This window comes from Pinus tabuliformis, chromosome 8 (genome assembly GCF_031772625.1).
Source record: "Pinus tabuliformis cultivar Carrire ecotype Pingquan chromosome 8, CPIR1, whole genome shotgun sequence".
Taxonomy (NCBI): domain Eukaryota; kingdom Viridiplantae; phylum Streptophyta; class Pinopsida; order Pinales; family Pinaceae; genus Pinus; species Pinus tabuliformis.
Window position 1 is genome coordinate 91,799,156 of NC_142294.1, and position 26,861 is coordinate 91,826,016.

The window sequence follows — 26,861 nt, forward strand, 5'->3', positions numbered from 1 at the left end:
CAAAGGAGGCAGAATAACAGCAAGGAAAAGAGGTTTCAAACAGACATATACTGATCACAGGCAGCAAAATTCAGGGATAGAACTGGAAAGAATGAAGCACAGGAACCACAGCTGCACAGAGCTAATCTGATCACCGCACCTGTAACACAGAGAATCTGAAATGCAGCACAGGTTGCCCCTTCGGGAAGTGCGCTGAAATTCATGATCTCTGAACAGTACCTGCGCTGGGCCAGAAACGAGACTCTGTCCGGGTTCCGGGTCATAGTTTGCAGTTCAGTCCTTGGTTTTTGGCCGAGTAAAAAGCAATCAGTAATGCAACAATTAGGGGTAGATCTAAGGACGATCTAAGAGCTATCACAAGGGCAATCAGATAGTTTGCGAATCAGTTGTTTAAATCATAAACAGATCCAGTGAATGGATTGAAGCAGCAATTATCTACTTTGCATTTGTTATGGCAAATGCAGTTCGAAAGCTACTTATAAGTTTAAGAAACAAACAACAAAGAATGATACACAAACAAACTAATTAGACATTCCCCAGCGGAGTCGCCATTTTGTTACAGGGAAAAGTGTCTATTTAGAACTGCTCTATCCCACTAAGGTGTGACAACTTCCTTAGAAACAAACAGAGAAAAACTACTTTTGTATTTCCTTTATGAATTATAGATAGAGAGGAATAGAAAGAACCAACCTGTGTCTTGCGTTAATCCTTTGATCCAATCCCTCTCTTCTTTGATAGTCTCCAGCTACCTGCTCCCTTGCATGCCTAGCTTCACAAAGTACCTGTAAGATCACAAAAGAAGAGCACTATACAAAGACATAGATCTATATTCATAAACAACTTAGGATCGGATTTAAGTTAACCATACAAATGTAACAAGCATCAATGATACAAAAGCATGGAGGAGAACTCAAATAGTTTTTATTGATAAACAAGGAAAGATCCAGGAGGAGTTACAACCAGTGGTTCCAACCCAGCATCAACCTCCCAGCAAAGAAGCCCCTCTTCACCTCAAACAAAGCATAAATCACCCAACAATCTGATGTTTGTCTCTTGAAACCAACAACAATTCCTTACAATATGCAAAATTCCAGCCTCTAACCTCTGGATCTCTGGGATGAGAGATCTATATATAGATATTTGCAGAGGTGTGAGTCAGCTCAGGGTTTTTTATTAGTGTCTTCTCTCTGATAGTTCTTGATGCCACTTGGATATCTCATTGATCTCTTACTCATCCTTGGGCGATTCTAAGAGGCAAGTGTCCCAGGAGAAGTTTCTGGAAGATTCTATGATCATCCACCTCGCAAACTGTCTCCACCACTTGTCTTTTCTCGTCCATCGCAGCCCATAGAAGGGCTTTTTGAAATGCAACGCACTTCCCGTGTGTACAAGGTGCAATGCATCGCACTCTGGCCATGGAGCAAGTGCAATGATCCAGTTTTGACGAGTTCTGAGTAGTTTTTTACGGAGAACTTCTGGGAGAAGCTGTAATCAGTTGACCTTGTTCCTTTAGGGGTTAGAACAACACTTTTAGGGACTTAGGAGCCCTTGGTTTATGGACATTTCATGCTTGGGGTTGTAGCGCACAAAAATGTCTATAACAAATAGGTGGACCATTAATACCTTGTAATACTTTGATATTGTATATATATTAACCACAAATAAAATATATATAAAATAAATAAAATTTTGTTTATATTACAAATGCATAAATAAATAACTTTATCTGTAATATATATATATATATATAAAGTACACATATATATAAAAATAAAGTACACAGCGATTTGGAACACACTTTAGAATAAAATAAGGTGGGGTTCTTGATGAGAATTCTGTTTAGGAGTCCCTTACTTATCCATATTATATTATATTATATAAATAAAGAAAGAAAGAAAGTACACAGTGATTTACTTTAGAGTAAAATAAGGTGGGATTCCTGATGAGAAATCCGTTTAGGAGTCCCTCAGTTATCCATAGGCTTTATATAACTCTCAGCCCTCAAGTCACAGATTGAAACAAAAAAATATTAATATAATAAATAAAACATATTAATACATTTGATAATTTATATAATGTACAAATAATAAAATATGCATTGTAAATACTAAATTAAAATATAATATATAGAGGATGAAAAAAGGCCAAACAATCTCACTAGAGAGGATGGGTGGGAGATCAGTAGTTGCTGGGTCCCAACCCTCTCATCCTAGTCGTTGTCTTCCTTCTTCCTCTCCCTTTAATAAACTATTAATTATTTTTTAATATGATAATATTTTTTGAATTCTCTAATATTTATATTAAAAAAAAAAGAGCCCTCTTGGACTATTAATTGGAACTTAATTTAATTTTATTATTAATTTATAAACTAATCCATTTTATAATTAATTAATTTAAAATTAATATATTATTTTTCACGCATAAATAGACTATTAATTAATTATTGTAATATGTTTATAACAGTCATATTTCTAAAAACTCTTTGACTAAGAATATAAAATTAAATTTATGTTATATATTAATTAGAATTTAATGAACTATTTATATAGCTTACTCTAAGTTTAACTTGTATAACTAAATAATATCTAACAATTTTAAATTAATTTATTCTAACAATTTTAAATTAATTTATTTTAATTAGAATTTAATTAAATAGTTTTAATATTTATAATAACAATTTCAAATTAATCTATTTTATAATTTACTTAATATATTAAAATGATCCATTTACATTAACAAGAATATTAAATTAACTTATAAAGTCAAACTAGCTGTTTCCGGTCCAATCTAGCTATTGTCATTCTAGCCGTTACCTGTCTAGAAAATTGGGTCATTGGATATTCTGCCCTATCTATTTAATGTGCAATGCCAAATCTGCTGACTCAACTTGTCGTGACGATGAACCCCACTAGTTGGTTCGAAAAGCGTCGACAAAAATATTTCTATGTGATTTTCGCCGAAAAATCTTCTAAAAAATTGGTATGGATCATAGAAGCCTAAATTCAATATAATATATAGATATTTACGCCGTAAGGGGTTCCCCTCTGAAATCAACCTCCCAAAATGTTTTCGTTTCGTAATCGTATCCCTTAGATCTAGTGTTAGACGATTGGAGAAAAATGAACCATTGATTAAGAGGTTAAAGTTTTTTAGGGTTTAGAGGGTGTTAAGGGGGCGCCGGCGGACCTGCAGAGGTGGACCTGCAGAGGCGGACCTGCATGCGGGTGTTGAGGGGGCGGCGGACCTGCAGAGGCGGACCTGCATGAGGGCCGCGTAGTCGTGCGTTGCCTCTGGTGTTTCAGCTGCCTCGAGGAAGTAATGGCCGCGTAGTCGTGCGTTGCCTCTGATGTTTCAGCTGCCTGGAGGAAGTAATGGAGTCTTTTATAAAGCTTTTTCATGTGGCTTGTAATCCTGACAGAGATTCTGGTCACCGGTTTGGGGTTCGCACCTGCTACAGAGGAGAAGGCACTCCTCCAAAGCCACGCTACGACAGCAGCCGGGTAAGATTACAGACAGTTTCGTTTCTTTCTTGGTTTCTGGATTCGAATCGTAAAACTGTAATTGCTTTCATTTCCTCTGTAATTAGTGGTTGGTCAATCGCTCCGAAGAAAGAATGTTTGATTGAAGATCTGTGTGCCTCAACATTAATGACCAGTGGTTGGGTTCCTTGCATAAATACACTATTGCCATAGAAATTTGATTTAGTAAGCAAGTCTTGTTACTGTTATAGCAATTAATCATTATCGTTCTTAAATGGTTCGTTTTAGCCCTTGTGGAAAGAACTCTGTTGCTCTGCTCTGTAAGAGGGCTAAACCTCTCTCCTGTTATATAGACAGGAAGTATGTATATACCACATTTGGCATGTTCCAGAACTCAAGAGGGCTAAACCTCTCTCCTATTATATAGACAGGAAGTATGTATATACCACATTTGGCATGTTCTAGAACTCAATCTTGGGTTCCTACAGTTTTGTGCGCGCGCGTTTGAATTGAAGATATCAATTGCGTGTTCTCATCTGGGGCTTTTAAGAGATCTATACTGTTATTTTTGTTGAGAAGTAATTTGGCATAACCATCTACTTGAGTAGAAATGAACCGAGTCTTGCTAATGCTGCCTATCTTTTGGGATTAATATATTTCTTCTTGATTGCCTGCCGCATGCCTGCTTATGGTGTCTTTGTTTTGATTTCTTGAAGTGGGGGTCTGTTTTGGATGGGAATTTCCATGATGATTGCAAGCATATCAAACTTGTTTCTATCAATTTATTATTAACATCTTTGAAGAATTAAGCATGAGATCACATCTTACTTCATTTATGAGAATATGGAAATAGCGTGCTATTAGTCTTCGTACTTTCTATGTGCAATAAACTCTGACCTTAGCTTTAGAAGTTCTGCAGTTGAAGAATTCATTATTAGTTAGTGCAATGGTGAATTAAGCAGCCAAGATGAATGATCCTTTGTGCATTCATCAGGCAGGCTTGCCTCTCTTCAAACTTGAAGTTGAAAGCTACTGTGATATTTCACCATCATAGGGCTACCTATATATTGCGAATGAACCAATTATAAAAGAAATCATTTTGTTCAGATAATTGGAAGAACTGACTCAAATGTGTGCTTATTGAGCTTTAATCAAGTTATTAGGACATCAAGAATTGTCATTCGTTGTAGGCTTCAGAGTTCAGACAAAGCACATCTCTTTGGATTTTTTGATTAGCGGGAATGCACTGACAAAAAGTTGTTCTTTCCATGTAAATGCTTCTGGTATTGTCATCAAAATTTCCTATTTGGACGCAATAACTCTGTGACATGAAACTTTCTGTTCCAGGCAAATTAGACATTCTAAATTGGGCAATTATCTGCCGCAAGTCCTATTTATTCTATTCTTTCTTTTTTCAAGCCTACATATATATGAAGAAATATATTAGCGGGCTTGGGCTTTTCATAAACTTTGGTGACTTTTCTTTCTACTTTGGTTGTTTTTACTTCTTGTTTTAGTTTTATATTTTCCTTTATCTTTGATTTTTACTCCCTTTCCTGTTTTGATCATTAAATGCACATAATCATTGAGTTGCATTCAAATCTGTTGGATTTTCTCCATGGGTGTATTTCATCCTTCCCTATTTATTATGCCTATAATAATTTATAAACAATCAGGGTTAAGAATAATCTTCTCAATAGTTTTTCTTCCATGCCTTTGGTTGAAAGTCTACCTGTTTGAATCATTAACGTATTTGATCATTTTTTTATTGGTACAGAAATGTTGTTCTTAACCCAATCATACTTCCTGTAGTTTTGAAATTCACCTATTTCTGGCACATGCTAGATCCAGGGGAAAAACGTTGTAAGTGAAATCTGTAAGTTTGGATTAGTTCACTTTAAAACCACAAAACATTCTATCAGAAATTTATCATTCCCAACATGTTTATAATTATGATCTGTTCAAATCCCGTATTCACAGGATGCTACCATGGATGATAAGACATGGAAGATATTTTTTAGGTCAATATGTGCAATTTCTAGCTATTTTGGGGCTAATTCTGTTGAACTTTGTGTTCATAGTAACCTCTTTTCTAAGGTGCCTTTTGATTGCATTACTCCCTGAAACCAACTGAGAAGTATCCATGGCTGAACTTACTCGTGGATTCTCATGACAACAGATATCATGTGAATAGCAATTTTGCATGTGAAGAGAATTTTATGTGATATGCGAATGCGCCAACACCTTCCATTTGAGATGCACCGCTAGCGATGTCAGTGGTTGAGTTCCTACAGCTTTGTGCACGCACGTTTGAATTGAAGATATCAATTGTGTATTCTCATCTGGGGCTTTTAAGAGATCTATACTATTATTGTTGTTGAGAAGTAATTTGGGATAACCATCTGCTTGAGTAGAAATGAACCGAGTCTTGCTAATGCTGCCTATCTTTTGGGATTAATATATTTCTTCTTGATTGCCTGTCGCATGCCTGCTTATGGTGTCTTTGTTTTGATTTCTTGAAGTGGGGGTCTGTTTTGGATGGGCATTTCCATGATGATTGCAAGCATATCAAACTTGTTTCTATCAATTGATTATTAACATCTTCGAAGAATTAAACATGAGATCACATCTTACTTCATTTCTGAGAATATGGAAATAGCGTGCTATTAGTCTTTGTACTTTCTATGTGCAATAAACTCTGACCTTAGCTTTAGAAGTTCTGCAGTTGAAGAATTCATTATTAATTAGTGCAATGGTGAATTAAGCAGCCAAGATGAATGATCCTTTGTGCATTCATCAGGCAGGCTTGCCTCTCTTCAAACTTGAAGTTGAAAGCTACTGTGATATTTCACCATCATAGGGCTACCTATATATTGCGAATGAACCAATTATAAAAGAAATCATTTTGTTCAGATAATTGGAAGAACTGACTCAGATGTGTGCTTATTGAGCTTCAATCAAGTTATTAGGACATCAAGAATTGTCATTCGTTGTAGGCTTCAGAGTTCAGACAGAGCACATCTCTTTGGATTTTTTGATTAGCGGAAATGCACTGACAAAAAGCTGTTCTTTCCATGTAAATGCTTCTGGTATTGTCATCAAAATTTCCTATTTGGACGCAATAACTCTGTGACCTGAAACTTTCTGTTCCAGGCAAATTAGACATTCTAAATTGGGCAATTATCTGCCGCAAGTCCTATTTATTCTATTCTTTCTTTTTTCAAGCCTACATATATATGAAGAAATATATTAGCGGGCTTGGGCTTTTCATAAACTTTGGTGACTTTTCTTTCTACTTTGGTTGTTTTTACTTCTTGTTTTAGTTTTATATTTTCCTTTATCTCTGATTTTTACTCCCTTTCCTGTTTTGATTATTAACTGCACATAATCATTGTGTTGCATTCAAATCTGTTGGATTTTCTCCATGGGTGTGTTTCATCCTTCCCTATTTATTATGCCTATAATAATTTATAAACAATTAGGGTTAAGAATAATCTTCTCAATAGTTTTTCTTCCATGCCTTTGGTTGAAAGTCTACCTGTTTGAATCATTAACGTATTTGATCATTTTTTTATTGGTACAGAAATGTTGTTCTTAACCCAATCATACTTCCTGTAGTTTTGAAATTCACCTATTTCTGGCACATGCTAGATCCAGGGGAAAAACGTTGTAAGTGAAATCTGTAAGTTTGCATTAGTTCACTTTAAAACCACAAAACATTCCATCAGAAATTTATCATTCCCAACATGTGTATAATTATGATTTGTTCAAATCCCGTATTCACAGGATGCTACCATGGATGATAAGACATGGAAGATATTTTTTGGGTCAATATGTGCAGTTTCTAGCTATTTTGGGGCTAATTCTGTTGAACTTTGTGTTCATAGTAACCTCTTTTCTAAGGTGCCTTTTGATTGCATTACTCCCTGAAACCAACTGAGAAGTATCCATGGTTGAACTTACTCATCGAAAGCATTTGCTATTGATGCCATAGTAAAAACATCTGCATGCCTGAAAATTATTGACCTTTATCTTTAGCCAAAAGGACACCTGTGATGATGTGATCCCAAGAGGGAATGTTTTATTGTTCATTTATTTTATGAAATGAAAATATATGAGTAACTGCCTAACTCAACGTTCATGGACTGCTGATGCAATTCAAAATCGCAACGGGTTTTTGCGTTTTGGAAAAAGGCAGGGTCGTTCTGTATTTTTTTAGAGTCAATATTTTGCCTGTGTGGACAGTGGGAGAAGCAAACCCCTGATACACAAAAGACTCATAGAGAATTTTACTGTCTTGCTTCTAGCATGGTGAATAGTTGATTTCGTCCATCTATCGTGGTTTCCTCTTTAGAGTGCTATCAAGTACCATAGATTGATAGAAGGTAACATGTTGTCAGGAAGGAAATGCCAGGACTCAAGGTACTAGATTAAATATAAAAATTAATTAAATGAAATGTTCAAATATATTAGCATAAGTTTAGGTGTATTTTTAGTAGTAACTGGCGATATAAGAAGATGGTTTTGTATCTATGTTGCTGCTTATTTTTTTCATCCTTTTCAACTTTTGTAGTTTTGTAATTCATGTGCTTCCAGATTTTTTATGTGCTTTTTCCTGTTCTATCAAAATGACAACTTTTTACCATGCATTTGGACTGGTATGCAAATGTACAATATGTATTATGAACAGGAGTGAGAAAAAGCCTTCTGAACTCTTTTCTTCTAGTAATTAGAACATTCGTATCATTGTTATGTTAGGTGAGACATTAAGTTTCTATTTGCATTTTGTGCCCTGGAAATGCATTTTGTAAAGAAACTTTCTGATCTGGAAATGCATTTTGTAAAGAAACTTTCTGATCTGTAGGGTTGTTTCTATGGTATTTCCAGAAGCTATATTTTTTTTACTGGCATTTTCTGCTAGCTATTTTTGGTCTAATTTTTTCTATCACACCAATTGCTATTGAGCTGTCATTACTATGTCTGATAGAGCTTATATATATTGTCAAGTTAATATTTTAGTGAAGCCAGGGTTGTATCATTGATGTGCTGCCATCGTTTCCAGTATGGATAACTACGAGTTGATATAATTGTAATTGCTTTACGCTATGGACAATAAAGAACTGAAACTTGTGTATGTATACCTGATATACACTATGCATTGCAGCATGTAGGAGGAATGGTAGTATCTTATGTAGTTCCTTCAGACACCCATATAGAAGTCCGTCCTCCCATCAGATAAAATGTACAGACTTGACAATATCAATGTCTGTGTGATAGGAATATTCCCAGACAAATTGTTGTAAGTTAATATACATGTAACCAATTCAAACAACCAAGAATGAGAATTGAAATTCTGTAAGTTAATATGGAGTGACCAATTCATACAGCCAAGCACATTTTAGGAGACAAAAAGAACATTATATTATCCGTTCAATATAAGTAATAGTTACAAGCATCTCAAAAGAAATAACAAATAGACAACCCATTTTCCTTCCTACATAATTGCCAAACCATAATAATCAACCCAAAACATACATATTGTAGAAATATAGTTGCCTCTTAGTTGTATGTAGTTAATCCAAAATCAATATCCTCAACAATACTTTTACAACTTGCCAACTGGGATGTTAGGTCTCCAAGAACTGAAAGATCCATCCAAGGTTATTGAGACTCGAGAGAATGAAATTCCAGATAATGTCAATAGTGGTCTTTTTTGTTTGTTCATTCCAGCCTGTCCACCTGATTCACCTCACACAAATCTGAATCATGATCTTACCAGCTCCCTGGATTAATGCCAACACTTTCCATTTTGTTGGCAGTTCTCACATATAGGCAAGCTGCTGTTAATGGTTCTTATGTAATGACATGTTGCTCTATCTTGTGTATTTGCCTTTGTTTAGGAGAGTGGACTCTAAAGTTGTTACAACGCGATATTTTCTGGCATTCATGTAATACGCAGATAGTTGTGTATTGTTTGCAGGGCTTCAGATTTAACGATCTCTGCTTCTTTGTGATCTTCTTGTAACCATGTGTTGTTCTATCCATAAACAAAAATTTTCGTTCATTGCCCCTCAAAGTAAATTGCCAAAAGTTTTGTGTATTCACTTTAAATTATGAATGTAACATCAAAAGACATTGACAAATTTCTCTAAATTTCAGCATCTAACACGTTCAAAGTTTTTTCATTTACATTTAATCATATAGTAACCAAGGCACTATTGACATGTCATATGAGGTATGCCTCTAATAACTACATATTTGCCTAGAAGGAGATATATTAGTCTTCAGATTTTGATATCATTTGTCTTCCCCTTATTCTTGTTTTGGTAATATTTACATGTTTCTAAGATTCAAGTCTCTGCACTTTGCAGAAGGAAAAATGTATTATGCTGTTTCCTGTTCTGTCAAAATGACAACTTTTTACCATGCATTTGGACTGGTATGCAAATGTACAATATGTATTATGAACAGGAGTGAGAAAAAGCCTTCTAAACTCTTTTCTTCTAGTAATTAGAACATTCTTATCATTGTTATGTTAGGTGAGACATTATGTTTCTATTTGCATTTTGTGCCCTGGAAATGCATTTTGTAAAGAAACTTTCTGATCTGGAAATGCATTTTGTAAAGAAACTTTCTGATCTGTAGGGTTGTTTCTATGGTATTTCCAGAAGCTATATTTTTTTTACTAGCATTTTCTGCTAGCTATTTTTGGTCTAATTTTTTCTATCACACTAATTGCTATTGAGTTGTCATTACTATGTCTGATAGAGCTTATATATATTGTCAAGTTAATATTTTAGTGAAGCCAGGGTTGTATCATTGATGTGCTGCCATCGTTTCCAGTATGAATAACTACGAGTTGATATAACTGTAATTGCTTTACGCTATGGACAATAAAGAACTGAAACTTGTGTATGTATACCTGATATACACTATGCATTGCAGCATGTAGGAGGAATGGTAGTATCTTATGTAGTTCCTTCAGACACCCATATAGAAGTCCGTCCTCCCATCAGATAAAATGTACAGACTTGACAATATCAATGTCTGTGTGATAGGAATATTCCTAGACAAATCGTTGTAAGTTAATATACATGTAACCAATTCAAACAACCAAGAATGAGAATTGAAATTCTATAAGTTAATATGGAGTGACCAATTCATACAGCCAAGCACATTTTAGGAGACAAAAAGAACATTATATTATCCGTTCAATATAAGTAATAGTTACAAGCATCTCAAAAGAAATAACAAATAGACAACCCATTTTCCTTCCTACATAATTGCCAAACCATAATAATCAACCCAAAACATACATATTGTAGAAATATAGTTGCCTCTTAGTTGTATGTAGTTAATCCGAAATCAATATCCTCAACCATACTTTTACAACTTGCCAACTGGGATGCTAGGTCTCCAAGAACTGAAAGATCCATCCAAGGTTATTGAGACTCGAGAGAATGAAATTCCAGACAATGTCAATAGTGGTCTTTTTTGTTTGTTCATTCCAGCCTGTCCACCTGATTCACCTCACACAAATCTGAATCATGATCTTACCAGCTCCCTGGATTAATGCCAACACTTTCCATTTTGTTGGCAGTTCTCACATATAGCCAAGCTGCTGTTAACAGTTCTTATGTAATGACATGTTGCTCTATCTTGTGTATTTGCCTCTGTTTAGGAGAGTGGACTCTAAAGTTGTTACAATGCGATATTTTCTGGCATTCATGTAATATGCAGATAGTTGTGTATTGTTTGCAGGGCTTCAGATTTAACGATCTCTGCTTCTTTGTGATCTTCTTGTAATCATGTGTTGTTCTATCCATAAACAAAAATTTTCGTTCATTGCTCCTCAAAATAAATTGCCAAAAGTTTTTTGTATTCACTTTAAATTATGAATGTAACATCAAAAGACATTGACAAATTTCTCTAAATTTCAGCATCTAACACGTTCAGAGTTTTTTCATTTACATTTAATCATATAGTAACCAAGGCACTATTGACATGTCATATGAGGTATGCCTCTAATAACTAGATATTTGCCTGGAAGGAGATATATTAGTCTTCAGATTTTGTTATCATTTGTCTTCCCCTTATTCTTGTTTTGGTAATATTTACATGTTTCTAAGATTCAAGTCTCTGCACTTTGCAGAAGGAAAAATGTATTATGTTGTACTATGCACGTTATTGTTAAGAATTATTGGTGAAAATAAATTTTCATGGCATTAGTGGAGTAATCACTCGCCCTCTTAGGGGATTGAAGAGCTTTCTCCCTTGTGGAACAAGTATAAGCATGAAGATATCTTTGTGTGGACCTCCTAAGGTACGGTGAGAATATGGCTTGCCTAATGAGCATGGAATTGCATATGAGGCTTGAGCCATGAGCTTTGCTAGCTCAAAATCAAAATCAAAATTCCTTTCAAATGGAAACAAATTCTGTTCCTTAGTAGTGTGTGTCCTAAGTCCTCAGGGGAGCAAGGGCAGCAAACGAACTTCTTTCTAAAGAACTAACAGCAGATGTGTCTAAGCAAGTTGAATTCTGCTATGTGATGAACTAGGATTTGGTGCCTATTGTATTGATGAAATTTTTGTGTTGAGGGTTACTTTTATTTCAGATCTTCTTTTCCCAGGTTTTTTATTAGGCAAAATGTTTGTTCTTTTAAAGTAGAAATATCAGTAAATTGCCAAAAGTTTTGTGTATTCACTTTAAATTATGAATGTAATATCAAAAGACATTGACAAATTTCTCTAAATTTCAGCATCTAACACGTTCAGAGCTTTTTCATTTACATTTAATCATATAGTAACCAAGGCACTATTGACATGTCATACGAGGTATGACTCTAATAACTAGATATTTGCCTGGAAGGAGATATATTAGTCTTCAGATTTTGTTATCATTTGTGTTCCCCTTATTCTTGTTTTGGTAATATTTACATGTTTCTAAGATTCAAGTCTCTGCACTTTGCAGAAGGAAAAATGTATTATGCTGTACTATGCACGTTATTGCTAAGAATTATTGGTGAAAATAAATTTTCATGGCATTAGTGGAGTAATCACTCGCCCTCTTAGGGGATTGAAGAGCTTTCTCCCTTGTGGAACAAGTATATAAGCATGAAGATATCTTTGTGTGGACCTCCTAAGGTACGGTGAGAATATGGCTTGCCTAATGAGCATGGAATTGCATATGAGGCTTGAGCCATGAGCTTTGCTAGCTCAAAATCAAAATCAAAATTCCTTTCAAATGGAAACAAATTCTGTTCCTTAGTAGTGTGTGTCCTAAGTCCTTAGAGGAGCAAGGGCAGCAAACAAACTTCTTTCTAAAGAACTAACGGCAGATGTGTCTAAGCAAGTTGAATTCTGCTATGTGATGAACTAGGATTTGGTGTCTATTGTATTGATGAAATTTTTGTGTTGAGGGTTACTTTTATTTCAGATCTTCTTTTCCCAGGTTTTTTATTAGGCAAAATGTTTGTTCTTTTAAAGTAGAAATATCATTATACAGGCTTTGCTTTTATCTTTAATGAGTCAATATTTTCTTGGGCAGAATTTGGCAAAAGAAATTGTAAGATCGAGGCAAGCTATTAAGTGCCTTTATGAGAACAGGGCACAACTGAATTCGATATCTACGCAACTTGGAGAAAGTGGTGGTAATTTATTCTTTACTACTTGTTCTCGGATCATCCTGCATGTAGTTTAATCTCTGTTCTGTTATTCAATTTGCAGTTGTTTCTCCCTACCTTTATCTGACAATATCCATTTTTTACTATGTGTCAAGCAGTTGCAAGCTAAATATGATATTAACTAATTTGTAGTTGTTGTTCAACTTTCAGCGTTGAAGGACATTTCTGGACGTTCTCTGTATTGCTTCATCTCTGGTAACAACCTTAATCTCCTTTCCGAGTTTTTGCTTCATTTCTATTTCATCCATGGACCATGATAGAAAAGCATCTTCCATCAATTGTACATTAGCCGCTGAGCAACCATAGAGTCTTACTTGAAAGCAGAAAGTGTTTTTCATGTATTTAACATTATGTATATTATAGAAGTAAAAGACGAATCTTTTATCATATTGTTCAAGTTCCTTTGGAGACAATGCTTAATAGTAAGTGGGTCTTATGGTATACATTTTTATTTGCTGGGGCACCCACATTTGCCTAGGATTTTATAACATAAGAAAACCTTTAAATTCCTGCAAAACCTTCCTCTTGAGGATTAGATTGTGTGGATTATGTTGGGTTTTCTTCCCGCAAAGACTATTAATTTGCATAGCACTGTGCAGCTTATGTTGGTTACTCACACAGCAATGTTAAATACAGATACTTTGCCTTGGCCTACTCTGTTTTGTCACTGGGCAATTCAACTTTCAGCATTGAGGGACATTTCTGGGCGTTTTCTGTATTGCTTCATCTCCGGTAACAACCTTCATCTCCTTTCCGAGTTTTTGCTTCATTTCTATTTCATCCATGGACCATGATACAAAATCCTCTTCCATCAATTGTACATTAGCCACTGAGCAACTATAGAGTCTTATAAATTTCATTCAAAATTATTTCCCAATTGAAATGATTCAGTTATATATATGCTTTCTTGATAATTTAAACTTTATTCCTTTGTGTGGATTATGTTGGGTTTTCTTCCCGCAAAGACTATTAATTTGCATAGCACTGTGCAGCTTATGTTGGTTACTCACACAGTAATGTTAAATACAGATACTTTGCCTTTGCCTACCGTATTTTCTCACTGGGCCATTCAACTTTCAGCATTGAAGGACATTTTCTGGACGTTTCCTGTGTTTCTTCGTCTCCGGTAACAACCTTAATCTCCTTTCCGAATTTTTGCTTCATTTCTATTTCATCCATGGACCATGATAGAAAATCCTTTTCCATCAATTGTACATTGGCCACTGAGCAGCTACAGAGTCTTATAGATTTGATTCAAAATTATTTCCTAATTGAAATGATTTAGTTATATATATGCTTTCTTGATAATTTAAACTTTATTCCTTTCTGTTAAACTAATGCAAAGTGGTGCCATCGTGCCTGTCTTGTTTCTAGTGAACAAACTCTGGAAAATCTTAGATACAAACTTCAATGGCTTTGCTTATGTCTGTCAGAATTCTTGAATAGTCATATCCCTATATTGATATTATATTCCACTTGGCATTTTTTTTGTCATGCACGCATTTTAAAGTAGCGAGAAAAACCGGGTTACTTATATATTGTGTTTTATTTTGCATTCTCTTTTCAGTGGCTAGACTATGCATATGGTTATTTTCTGCTTTTGCATGTAAAATATGTGAATTGACATCTTCAAGCACTCATTTCAGCTGGAGTTTGATAGCACATCATTGTTACATTGAATTCTATTCAATGGCTAGGCTATGCATATGGTTATTTTCTGCTATTGCATGTAAAACTTGTGAATTGACGTCTTCAAGCATGCATTTCAGCTGGAGGAGTTTGATAGCACATCACTGTTAGGTTGAATCAAATAGCATTAACAATTTCATGATTTCTGTTGGCACCTATTGGCACCATACTACCATCTCCAAGTCTGCTTCAATCAGGCTTTGTTAACTTTGTCAGTGGTTTATCCTATGCTTGGTGTTTTGAACTATGCTCTCAGGTTATTCAATCAGGCTTTGTTAACTTTGTTAGTGGTTTATCCTATGCTTTCTGCCAAATTTGTGCAACATTAAATATAAATCTAGGCTTCAACTTGGTGTTTTGAACTATGCTCTCAGGTTATTCAATCAGGCTTTGTTAACTTTGTCAGTGGTTTATCCTATGCTTTCTGCCAAATTTGTGCAACATTAAATATAAATCTAGGCTTCAACTTGGTGTTTTGAACTATGCTCTCAGGTTATTCAATCAGGCTTTGTTAACTTTGTCAGTGGTTTATCCTATGCTTTCTGCCAAATTTGTGCAACATTAAATATAAATCTAGGCTTCAACTTGGTGTTTTGAACTATGCTCTCAGGTTATTCAATCAGGCTTTGATGTGCATATATATATATATATATATATATATATATATATATATATATTTCCCATGTAACGAAGTACAACCTTATATTCTAGCTATACTCTCAATTACAGAGTATAAGTAGGGTAAAATGTTTTTAAAAGGCCCTCTGTTTTGGCCTGTAAGGGTAGAAAGATAGGTAAGAGTTCACCTTGCTGTCACATTATCGAGACATCAGCTTCCCTGACCAAAGGGGCTGCAGTCTGGGTCCAAGCACGCTATCACCACTTACTGCCGAACTCAACTCATTGTCTTCAGAACAAAAAAGCCCATGATTGTGAATAGTTAAAAATAATTAGTCCTCTGAGAGATCAGATGTAGTCATGGCTGCTTTCTGCCAAATTTGTGCAACATTAAATATAAATCTAGGCTTCAACTTGGTGTTTTGAACTATGCTCTCAGGTTATTCAATCAGGCTTTGATGTGCATATATATATATATTTCCCATGTAACGAAGTACAACCTTATATTCTAGCTATACTCTCAATTACAGAGTATAAGTAGGGTAAAATGTTTTCAAATATGAAGGTCTTACAATAAGGTGGCTGGAAGTTCTTGTAATGAGATCCAATCTTGTTAACTTTGGAAGTAATTTGAATCATAAAATGTATTTATATATTTTACTTCTGAAATCACTATTTAAGTTTGCAAAGTCATACATATTCTATTATTAGTGTGCAAAGTCATGCATATTCTATCTGTAAATTTGAATTGATAACTTTTGAATGATGCAACATATTTTTTTAACCATCAAATTATATTAAAAGATGATATTAAACTACTTGTTCTCAGATCATCTTGCATGTAGTTCAATCTCTGTTTTGTTATTGAATTTCTCCCTACCTTTATCTGACAATATCCATTTTTTACTATATGTGAACCAGTTGCAAACTAATTTGTAATTGCTGTTCAACTTTCTGCGTTGAAGGACATTTCTGGACGTTCTCTGTATTGCTTCAACTCCGGTAACAACCTTAATCTCCTTTCCGAGTTTTTGCTTCATTTCTATTTCATCCATGGACCATGATAGAAAATCCTCTTCCATCAATTGTACATTAGCCACTCAGCAACTATAGAGTCTTACTTGAAAGCAGAAAGTGTTTTTCATATATTTAACATTATGTATATTATAGAAGTAAAAGATCAGTCTTTTATCATATTGTTCAAGTTCCTTTGGAGACAATGCTTAATAGTAAGTGGGTATTATGGTAAACATTTTTATTTGCTCGGGCACCCACATTTGCCTAGGATTTTATAACATAAGAAAACCTTTAAATCCCTGCAAAAACCTTCCTCGCGAGGATTAGATTGTGTGGATTATGTTGGGTTTTCTTCTCGCAAAGACTATTAATTTGCATAGCACTGTGCAGCTTGTGTTGGTTACTCACACAACAATGTTAAATACAGATACTTTGCCTTGGCCTACTCTTTTTTGTCACTGGGCAATCCAACTTTCAGCATTGAGGGACATTTCTGGGCGTTTTCTGTATTGCTTCATCTCCGGTAACAACCTTAATCTCCTTTCCGAGTTTTTGCTTCATTTCTATTTCATCCATGGGCCATGATACAAAATCCTCTTCCATCAATTGTACATTAGCCACTGAGAAACTAAAGAGTCTTATAAATTTCATTAAAAATTATTTTCCGATTGAAATGATTCAGTTATATATATGCTTTCTTGATAATTTAAAATTTATTCCTTTGAGTTAAACTAATGCAAAGTGGTGCCATCGTGGCTGTCTTGTTTTTAGTGAACAAACTCTAGAAAATCTTAGATACAAACTTCAATACCTTTGCTTATGTCTGTCTGAATTCTGGACTAGTCATATCCCTGTATTGATATTATATTCCACTTGGCATTTTTTTTGTCATCCACACATTAAGAAAGCGGAAAACAAATACATGCATGTACATTTACATTTAGAATGCATGCGGAGATTGATTTAGGACTTTGCGTGTGCTCTCTGCTCTATGTTCAAACAATTTCGCTTCTCTTTCCTTAATAGCTAGGATTTTCATTGCAAAAAAGAAAGTAAACGATTGTTTATCATCTTAGATTGCATATTTAGGAATTGTTTATGTACATCACGCGATCAACCTTAAAGGCAAACTTCTTAAGAAATACCAACTGTAAAATACATTTCAATAAACATAAAAACGCTTTGGAACCTAACGCACACCATTTAGAAGTCTAGGCTAGAGACGTGTTCCAGCGTCGTAAAGCCTGGTAACTATCACTTTCATCGTAGGTTGGGTGATTCCTCCTCTTTGAAATGACAAGTGCCAGTACGGACTTGTGCTCCCACGTGCCGTCGAGTATATATTGGGAGACCAAAGTAGGCTATATCCTTTATCCTCAGGAAGCCGTGTCTGCCGCCCTATCGATCGCAATGCACTGAACACAGCATTCAGGAAGATTGACTGCCGTACCATAAAAAGTATTCTGCAGTTTTGCGATTGGTTTGGTAATCCCCTTGTCTAGATATCCAAAGTAGTCACTTTCATTCCTTTTCAGACTCCTTAAAAGAAAAGGACCATCTGAGCACTTGTCACTTCAAGCTCGTTAAAAATCGAAGGCGACTAGAGTCATCTTTAGCTTTTTCTCGACTCTTAAAAAATGAAAAAGCAAATTGTGTCAAAGTGTCATAAAATTTATTTAAATCGGAATAACCTAGACCATCTGAGCACTTGTCACTTCAGGCTCGTTAAAAATCGAAGGCGACTAGAGTCATCTTTAGCTTTTTCTCGACTCTTAAAAAATGAAAAAGCAAATTGTGTCAAAGTGTCATAAAATTTATTTAAATCGGAATAACCTCACTGTTCCCTCGTTGGTCTTAGGGTAGGAAAATGGAGTCCACCAATCAAGGATTTCCCCATGGAGGAATCCTGCTCCCTTTTCCTCTAGGGGAGATGTTGGTGCACCTCATATGGCTACATTGACCCTTCCAGGGCTTGCAATTGGCCTGCCAATATGCTTTTTCTCGACCTCTGCCGTTCAAAACACCGTGATTCTTGAGCAATCAACTCAGCAACCAGATGATACTAGAGTTGCCCAAATCGAAGGCGACTAGAATCGTCTTTAGCTTTTTCTCGTCTCTTAAAAATTGAATAAGCAAGTTGTGTCAAAGTGTCATACAATTTATTCAAATCGGAATAACATCACTGCTCCCTCGTTGGTCTCAATTTGACAAAATGGAGTCCACCAATCAAGGATTTCCCCTTGGGGGAATCCTGCTCCCTTTTCCTCTAGGGGAGATGTTGGTGTACCTCATATGGCTACATTGTCCCTTCCAGGGCTTACACTTCGCCTGCTGGTATGGCTTTTCTCGACCTCTGTCGTTCAAAACACCATGATTTTTGGGCAATCAAATCAGCAACCAGATGATACTAGAGTTACCCCCAAACCTTCTATTTCATTTGTTTCTCCCTCTCCTTCCTCTACGCTTCGTGGAAGTATGCTTAAAAAAAAATGAACGTATAAAAGTTGTTGTAATAAATATTTTTCTTCATTATGTTTACAAGCTTAGATGCCCACTCATTTAGAAAAAAACTGAACATGCTTCTTTCAACATTTTTGTGTTTTGTTTTGTACCAGAAAATGACATCAAACCTCACTGAAAATGCAATTTCCTCAATGTTATCTGGATCAACTCATATTCAACCATACCTACAAATTGCTGAACTTGAGCCAATACAATCAATGCCAAATTCAACTCCACGATATCGTACTGCAATTTCAGACGGAACACATAAGAAACACATCATGCTTCCAAAAGATTTCAATGATCTCGTAGCAACAGGCTTGCTACAAAAGGGTTCTATTATAAATGTTAAAAGTTGGACTACCTCAGCTATTGGTCCTTCAACGTAAGTTTGTTATAAATTTCTTATTTCAAATTTAACATTTTTTTACTTATAACACAACCGCTTCTAACAGTTATTCCTTTGACTCTCATTTGTCGTGTAGGTCTATAAAGCTAGTAGACTTTGAAATATCTGCTTCATATGCACCCTTAATTGGCAATCCAAAAACTATGAGTGTCCCCATCACATCTGATGAAAACTCTCCATCCTCATCGGATCCACATCCTCCATCAAAAAGGCACTGCCCTCTTCCAACTACTCCAACCCCGTCCGTTCAACCGGTTCAAATTCCCATCAAATCGTTAAACCCTTACCACTCAAACTGGTGCATAAAAGGATACGTCCAAAGGAAAACAGCTCTTCGACAGTTTCAGAATCAATACGGACCCGGTAAAGTGTTTGGTTTTGACCTGTTCGATACAGAGGGTGGAGAAATACATATTACATGTTTCAACAATGTCGCAGATTATTTTTTCGACAAAATCCAAAATGGAAATGTCTACATTGTTTCTAAAGGGAATGTGAAAATGGCTAATAAGCAATACAACCACTTGAACAATGACTGGGAAATTTTGTTGAATGCAACATCTACCATAGAACATGTTGTCAGTGAAAAAAAACATAATCCAACAGTGCGATTCAGTATAAAATCAATTGATGATATCAGAACAACAAACGTCAACTCCATTGTTGATATTCTTGGTGTTGTCACAGACATTTCCAGTGTATGCACTATACGTAGAAAAGATGGCTCTGAAGTCAATAAACAAACAGTACAGCTTCGAGACATGTCAGGGTATAGCATAGATGCAATCTTTTGGGGAGATAATTTTCATGCCGTTTCACAGGAAATCTCCTCCCTATGTGCTACAGGAAATAACCCCATCATTGCAATCAAATCTGCACGTGTTGGGGAATTTAATGGAAAAAATATCGGCACTACAACGAGATCCATTGTTCTTGTAGATCCTGACATTGAAGAGGCCCATGCGCTAAAGTCGTGGTTTAAAAAAGAAGGCTCGACTGCTGCTTCTACATCTTTGACAACAAGCTCTCCTTTTTGCCACCAACAAAAAAAAATAACAATTGCTGACATTTACAGTATGGATTCCTTAGAGAAACCAACATTTTTCCAATTAAAGGGCACAATAACAAAAATTGGTATGGATAGTTTTTACTACATTTCTTGCCCGTCGATTGTTGGTGGGAAAAAATGCATGAAAAAACTTATTCCACAAAATACAGGGGTGTGGTTCTGTCCAAAATGCAACGCTGAAGTAAGCGACTGTGATTACAGATACCTATTGAAAATCGACATACAAGATCACACTGGTGAATTGGCTTCAACTGTTGCTTTCGAAGACGCGGGCTCTACAATTCTTGGAAATAATGCCAAAGACTTCTATCTATTATCTTCAGATCCAGAACTAATCAAGGAAATTGTCTCTAGAGCTCTATGGACAGATCATATCTTCACACTATCAGTGAAGACAGAAACTTTTAAAGAAGTCCCACGATTGAAATGCGTTATCATAAAAGAAGAAAAACTGCATTTCACGACAGAATGAAAAAACATCCTTCGAGAAATTCAGAGCATCTCGACATTGTAGATAAATATTGCAGAATGTGTTCCTTGCTTTTTGGCAATTCCTATTGTCCAATTTTATAAATACAACTTTACAAGATATATTGTTGCATGTCTTCTTATGAAATTTTCTTATATACCATTGAAATAAATATTTGTTCTCCATTGTATCTAGCATTATGTTAGTAGACAAAATCACATTTTTTTTCCTTTTATCAGCTTTACACATGAAACTACCTACATGTATGCAGAAAAAATACTAATAGGTTCTTTCAAAAACATATCTCAAATAAAAAAATTCACATGCCATTGTTCAGAACTTAGATTTTTTTCCCCTTCTTCCGCTTTCGCTTGCATTTTTTACCGTTCTTTCTCTTTCATACAATAACATGGTTGTTGTCTCCAAATAACATTCTTCTTTTCCCCTCCCTTGCTTATAGGTACCATAAATTTTGTGAATGGATTCTTCTTCTAATAATGAACGTGCTCGAAGATACTATGCAACAAATAAAGAACGAATAAATGCACGGCGCCGTGAGCTTTACCAAGCAAAAAAAAACATCATAGAATGTCAAAAACACAAAAAACAAAAGGGTGACCAACCTTCCTCGTCTGAAACGGCCCACCCTAGAAACAATCCTCCCTTGCAATTATCAGACTCTTTATCTTCTCAGCAAACCTCTCAAACAAATACGTCCATGCCTCATTGCCCTAACCCCTCCTTTGCACATGCTTTCAGCAATGTTTATACTGATAGAGCACATCGAGATTTCCGTTCAAAGCTTCATAAACTTCCACCTAAATGCCCATGCTCCATTTGTCTTGAATCATATCCTGGAATACATATCTGCAATTCCAACCACATGTATTGCTGCTCCAGATGCGCCTCTGAAACAAAGGGTCATCGCTTCTCATTATCAAACAACATGGACCCTGGCCCTCAACCAGCTGCCCTTACGTCTCTTTCACAAATAGAAGAAATGCTCATTGCTAGGGTTAATCCTATACTGCAAGTAACACATGCACGTGGTGGCCAGTATAAATACAGTGGCCACACAATTTGTTTTCCTCAAGACATAACAAAAATCACAAACATGTTGCCACGACGTGTTGAGCACTTGGACATCCTAATTGTCACGCGTCATAGTAATGACCATAAGGCTTATGATTTCATTGTCAGTAGACATCGCGTTCTCACTGCATTGGAATACAAATTGGCTAATGACCCATACTATAAGAATGTTCGTATTGATTCCAACGCACTGGCGTCCTTACCAGCAATCCCCACCGATGTCTCCTCCTCCCTTCACCATTCCAATACTACAGAAACCACTGTTCGCCTTCCACTTGAACCACCCCATGAGCTCACCGAAGATTTCACAGACCCATCCGCTGGCCAAACATCATCGTTCGTACCCATCATACCCAATACAAATACAAAAATCCAAGAAATCCGCCATTATTTGCATGCTTACAACCACCAATCTGATACTACAATTGAGTGGCCAACAATTGGTTTATCGCCAGTCAATGAATACAACACAGAAGGTCTACTCTCTATGGCTTTCCCTGCCCTTTTCCCGACAGGCGCTGCAATGCCAAATCAGCCAAGAATGAAAGCTGTGCAGTTACATGAATATGCACTTCATCTCATACGTTACTACGATAACAGATTTGGAAGCCACCCACGCTTTCGTTATTACATATATAATCTCATGATGCGGCATCGCAGTCAAGCAACAACGTCGATTTTTGTGAAAAAAAACATCACGGATAACTTTCCAATATCTATTCAAGATCTGAACATTCGATTAGAACAATTTCCAGATGAGCAATTGGCAGAGCAAGTCATGCGATTCGGTAGCTCTTTACGTGGAACAAGGTCATTTTGGCACAAAGCTAAAAATGAACTAATGGACATGATATCTCAACTCGGTTGCCCGACGTTCTTCTTCACATTGAGTGCAGCTGATACAAAATGGCCTGATCTTCATGCAGTCATGCCCGGATGTCTTCCTACTGATATTGGAAAACAACAAAAGTGGAGAAATGATAACATTATCTCTAACCCACATTTAACATCACTATATATGCACCATAGATTCACAGCATTTCGTGAGATTATCTTGGAGAAACACTTGAATACAAAAGATTACTGGTACAGGTACGCATTCTACCGCATTTTTTTTCCTCCAAGAACTCTAAACAACATTCCTTACCTATTGCAAAATTATCTTACAAAAACGCATACTTGTTAGGTATGAATGGCAACATAGGGGATCTGCGCACATCCATGGTTTCCTTTGGATAGAAAATGCACTTGATATGGAGAATATTAACTGGGAAGACACAGAAGCAGTCGATATTGCAAGGCAGTTCTTCGACAAATATATTTCCGCTTGGAACCCTCGTGCTCCTTCGAATTCAAACCAACCAAATGCTTGGACAAATCCCGAAGACCCTTGCCTGTTGTCCACATCACAAATCTTCAGAACCAATCCTTTCAGTGACTATGAACAGCTCGTCAATTGTGTTGAACGTCACACAAAATGCTCAGAAAGCACGTGCCTAAGAAAAATTGGATCCTCACTCCAATGTCGTTATAAAGCACCGTGGGAATTACATCAAAAATCGGCCTTATTCATTGATTCCAATGGCCAAAAAACATACACCCCTGCTCGGAACGATGATCGACTCAATAGCCATAACCCTACCATCCTATCTATTTGGCGTGCAAATGTTGACTGCCAACTAGTACTCTCCATACACGCTGTACAAAAATATATCGCCAAATATGCATCCAAAGCAGAAAAAAAATCTGAAAGCTTCCACGACATGCTACGTAGAATTGTCATGGCTTCACCCATTGCTGACCCAACAACATCCGCATTTCGAAAATTTCTTTCAGAAACCCTTGTTGATCGTGACATTGGAGCACAAGAAACCTGCCATATGCTGCAAAAATTACCGTTAACATTATGTAGTCGGCCATTCATTTCTTTAAATGTAAACCAAAAAATTCTTATGCGCCTTCCACAAACGGACACCACCTCCACTACATCCCCGCACTTCATAGATACATATATCCAGCGCCCTTCTACCCTAGAGTCCACATCACTAATAGAGTTGGCAAGATCCTGGTCATATGATCCTCGTCGCAGAACAAACAAATGGAAACAAAGGCCTACAAAAGCAATTGTTCGGGTCATACCACGTTACTCCTCCATACCATCCACAACAGAACCTTGCTACGCTGACTTTTGCAGGGTTGAACTTATGCTATACAAACCTTTTCGCCATATCGTACAAGATATAGGAGATTCTGCTGCAGAATTCATCGCAAATTGGCAAGCATTTCGCCCATTCTACAATCCTTGGCATCAACGCCGCACACTATCTGATATTGAATCTGTCACAAATGATACCTCAACTATGAATGAAGCCAATCCAACAGACACCATGGAAATAAATGAATGGGAATTAATTTCCCAATTACACCCTACAAATGAGCTTCTCATAAACGACCTTGACATGCTTGGTCTTCGTGGCTTTGATGACACCCATAACTGGAATCATACCACTATCCCATTGGATCTACAAAATAATGCAATACAATTCATTGAGAATAGCCGCTCCATCCACCGCATTCTTCAAACACATCAACATACCCTGCCGACCCTTGCTACATTATCTCCAATGCAAAGAAAAGCTCTAAATATTATTCTTAATCATTTTGCTAGGAAGGATTGTTTACCCGCTCTCAGAATGATAATACAAGGCACTGCTGGTACGGGAAAATCCCTCCTTATTAATTGCATCAAAGATATGCTCATAGGCCTTGCAAGCCTGGGACCTTCACCGATCATGCTCCTCGCCCCTACAGGGGTTGCTGCCTTCAACATACAAGCATCGACAATCCATTCTGCTTTGCACCTTCCTATAAAGGATCTTATGCCGTTAGAAGGTAGTGCTCTTGCAAAATTCCAAGAAGAACTCAGGCATATAAGATACATACTAATCGATGAAATGAGCTTCATTGGGCCAAAGCTTCTCAGCCATATTGATGAACGTCTTCGCGAGGCATTTCCCCACCAAAGAAACACTCCTTTCGGTGGTTGTTCCATAATATTGGTTGGTGATCTCGGTCAGCTACCACCCGTCAAAGACATACCTCTATATGCAGGGACGAGCCACGGAAGCGCACTGTGGAACACCTTCAACACAGTCATCACATTAGACACAATATTTCGTCAACAAGGCGACGACATCGCCCAGGTTACTTTCAGGAACATTCTCCAGAACATTAGAGATGCAAATCCAACAATCGACGACTACAACGTACTCATGTCGCGCACAGATTCCTATTTATCAGAAGAAGAAATATGTTCATTCCATGATTCCATGCATCTATTTCCAACAAATGCTCAAACAACGGTCCATAATAAGCAAATGATGAAATCTCTAAACACTCCTATTGCACGATCCATTGCTGAAGATGACAACACATATTCCAGTCTTTCCTCTGAAGATGAGCAACTTGAGCGAATTGTATTGCTATGCAATGGCGAAAAAGTTATGTTGACTTCCAACCTTTGGGTTTCAGCCGGTCTTGTTAATGGTTCCCTTGGAAAAATTGTAACCATCTTTTACAAAGAATCAACTGCACCACCACAAATTCCAACATTTGTTGTCGTAGATTTCCCCAAGTACATTGGGCCTCCTTGGGATGAAAGAAACCCCACTCACTTGCCTATTCCAGCAGTAAAAAGAAATGGTCGTGCACAAATTCCACTGAAGATGGCTTTAACCATACATAAATCTCAAGGTATGACCCTTCCAAAAGCAACAATTGACATTGGAAAAACAGAACGTCAAGGTCTCACATTCACAGCTATTTCAAGAGTGCCTTCTCTACAAGATCTCCGGATTAACCCCGCATTCAGTTTCGATCGTTACAGTAAAATGAAGGACAACAAAAACATTGCTCGCAGAAAACACGCAGAAGAAATTCTCCGTTCAATGCCGCCTCCAGATAATCTGCTCCAACCCGTACTTTGACATCACCAAAAGGTTTCCTCCATTTATTTAACTCATTCTATTTCATAACATACTTTTCATATCTTTCAACAACAACAAACTTTAATCAATATTAGTAAAAAAGCAAATACTAGAATGTCTTTATATTGTCTGTACATCTCATTCTAACCTTTTCTTTCTTTTGCAGCAGGCCACATGGGCTCAGAAATAACATACCTGCACAACTACATGTAGATTGGCAAGCAAAAAAACTGCATCTCCAGTTGTGCATTGACCTCCAATGGTGTTCAATATGCCGTTATTCACCATGCATCTTCCACTAACAATATATGGATCCCCATAGCAAAGGTAACTTCATTACCATTCATTCCAGATTCATTTTAACACAACTCACCTGCAGAGTATTACTAATAAATTTCTGCAACTGATTTACATATTACTAATTCTAACAGAATATAAATTTTGCAGGTCCATTGCTGCTTCGCTGCCTCCACCATGTTTTCGTACAACTTCAAATATGGAATGACAAGCACAATGTTCTTTAGACTATTATATTCCTTCTCGAACCTCTTTTGTTACAATTCACTGTTTGTATTTTCCATGTCAAATACCGTTTTCAAGATCAAATACCGTTTTCATTGTTTGTTTCCTCACAACTTTTTGTGTTTTCCATTTCAATCTTTAAAAAGGATGTTACAACACACTTTGTATTTTCCATTTCAAACTTTAAAAAGGATGTTACAATACACTATTTGTATTTTCCATTTCACGCTTAAAAAAGGATGTTTCAACATCAAATACCATTTTGATAGTTCATGTCCTCACAACTATTTGTGTTTCCCGTTTCAAACTTAAAAAGGGATGTTTTG

General features: G+C 36.4%; 1 protein-coding gene across 2 annotated transcripts; it reads left to right on the plus strand.

The window, feature by feature from the left end:
* The first annotated feature begins 3,105 nt into the window (after window positions 1-3,105).
* On the plus strand, window positions 3,106-26,591 carry LOC149234291 (uncharacterized). 2 transcript variants are annotated; one of them, XM_089461145.1, is made up of 7 exons: window positions 3,106-3,500; window positions 13,027-13,129; window positions 13,313-13,357; window positions 13,799-13,894; window positions 14,192-14,288; window positions 26,180-26,340; window positions 26,461-26,591. In XM_089461145.1, the coding sequence occupies exons 1-6, from the start codon at window positions 3,372-3,374 to the stop codon at window positions 26,313-26,315; spliced, it is 606 nt and encodes a 201-aa protein (XP_089317271.1). In that variant the 5' UTR covers window positions 3,106-3,371; the 3' UTR covers window positions 26,316-26,340; window positions 26,461-26,591. The 2 variants fall into 2 exon arrangements, with proteins under 2 accessions (XP_089317271.1, XP_089317272.1); XM_089461146.1 differs by having other exon boundaries at window positions 26,183-26,340.
* Window positions 26,592-26,861: the final 270 nt, after the last annotated feature.

Coding starts and splice junctions, on each gene's coding strand:
- LOC149234291 (XM_089461145.1), top strand. CDS start 3,372: ATGGAGTCTTTTATAAAGCTTTTTCATGTGGCTTGTAATCCTGACAGA. Junction 13,895..14,191: donor TCTGTATTGCTTCATCTCCG/GTAACAACCTTC, acceptor TGTTAAATACAG/ATACTTTGCCTTTGCCTACC. Junction 14,289..26,179: donor CCTGTGTTTCTTCGTCTCCG/GTAACAACCTTA, acceptor TTTCTTTTGCAG/CAGGCCACATGGGCTCAGAA.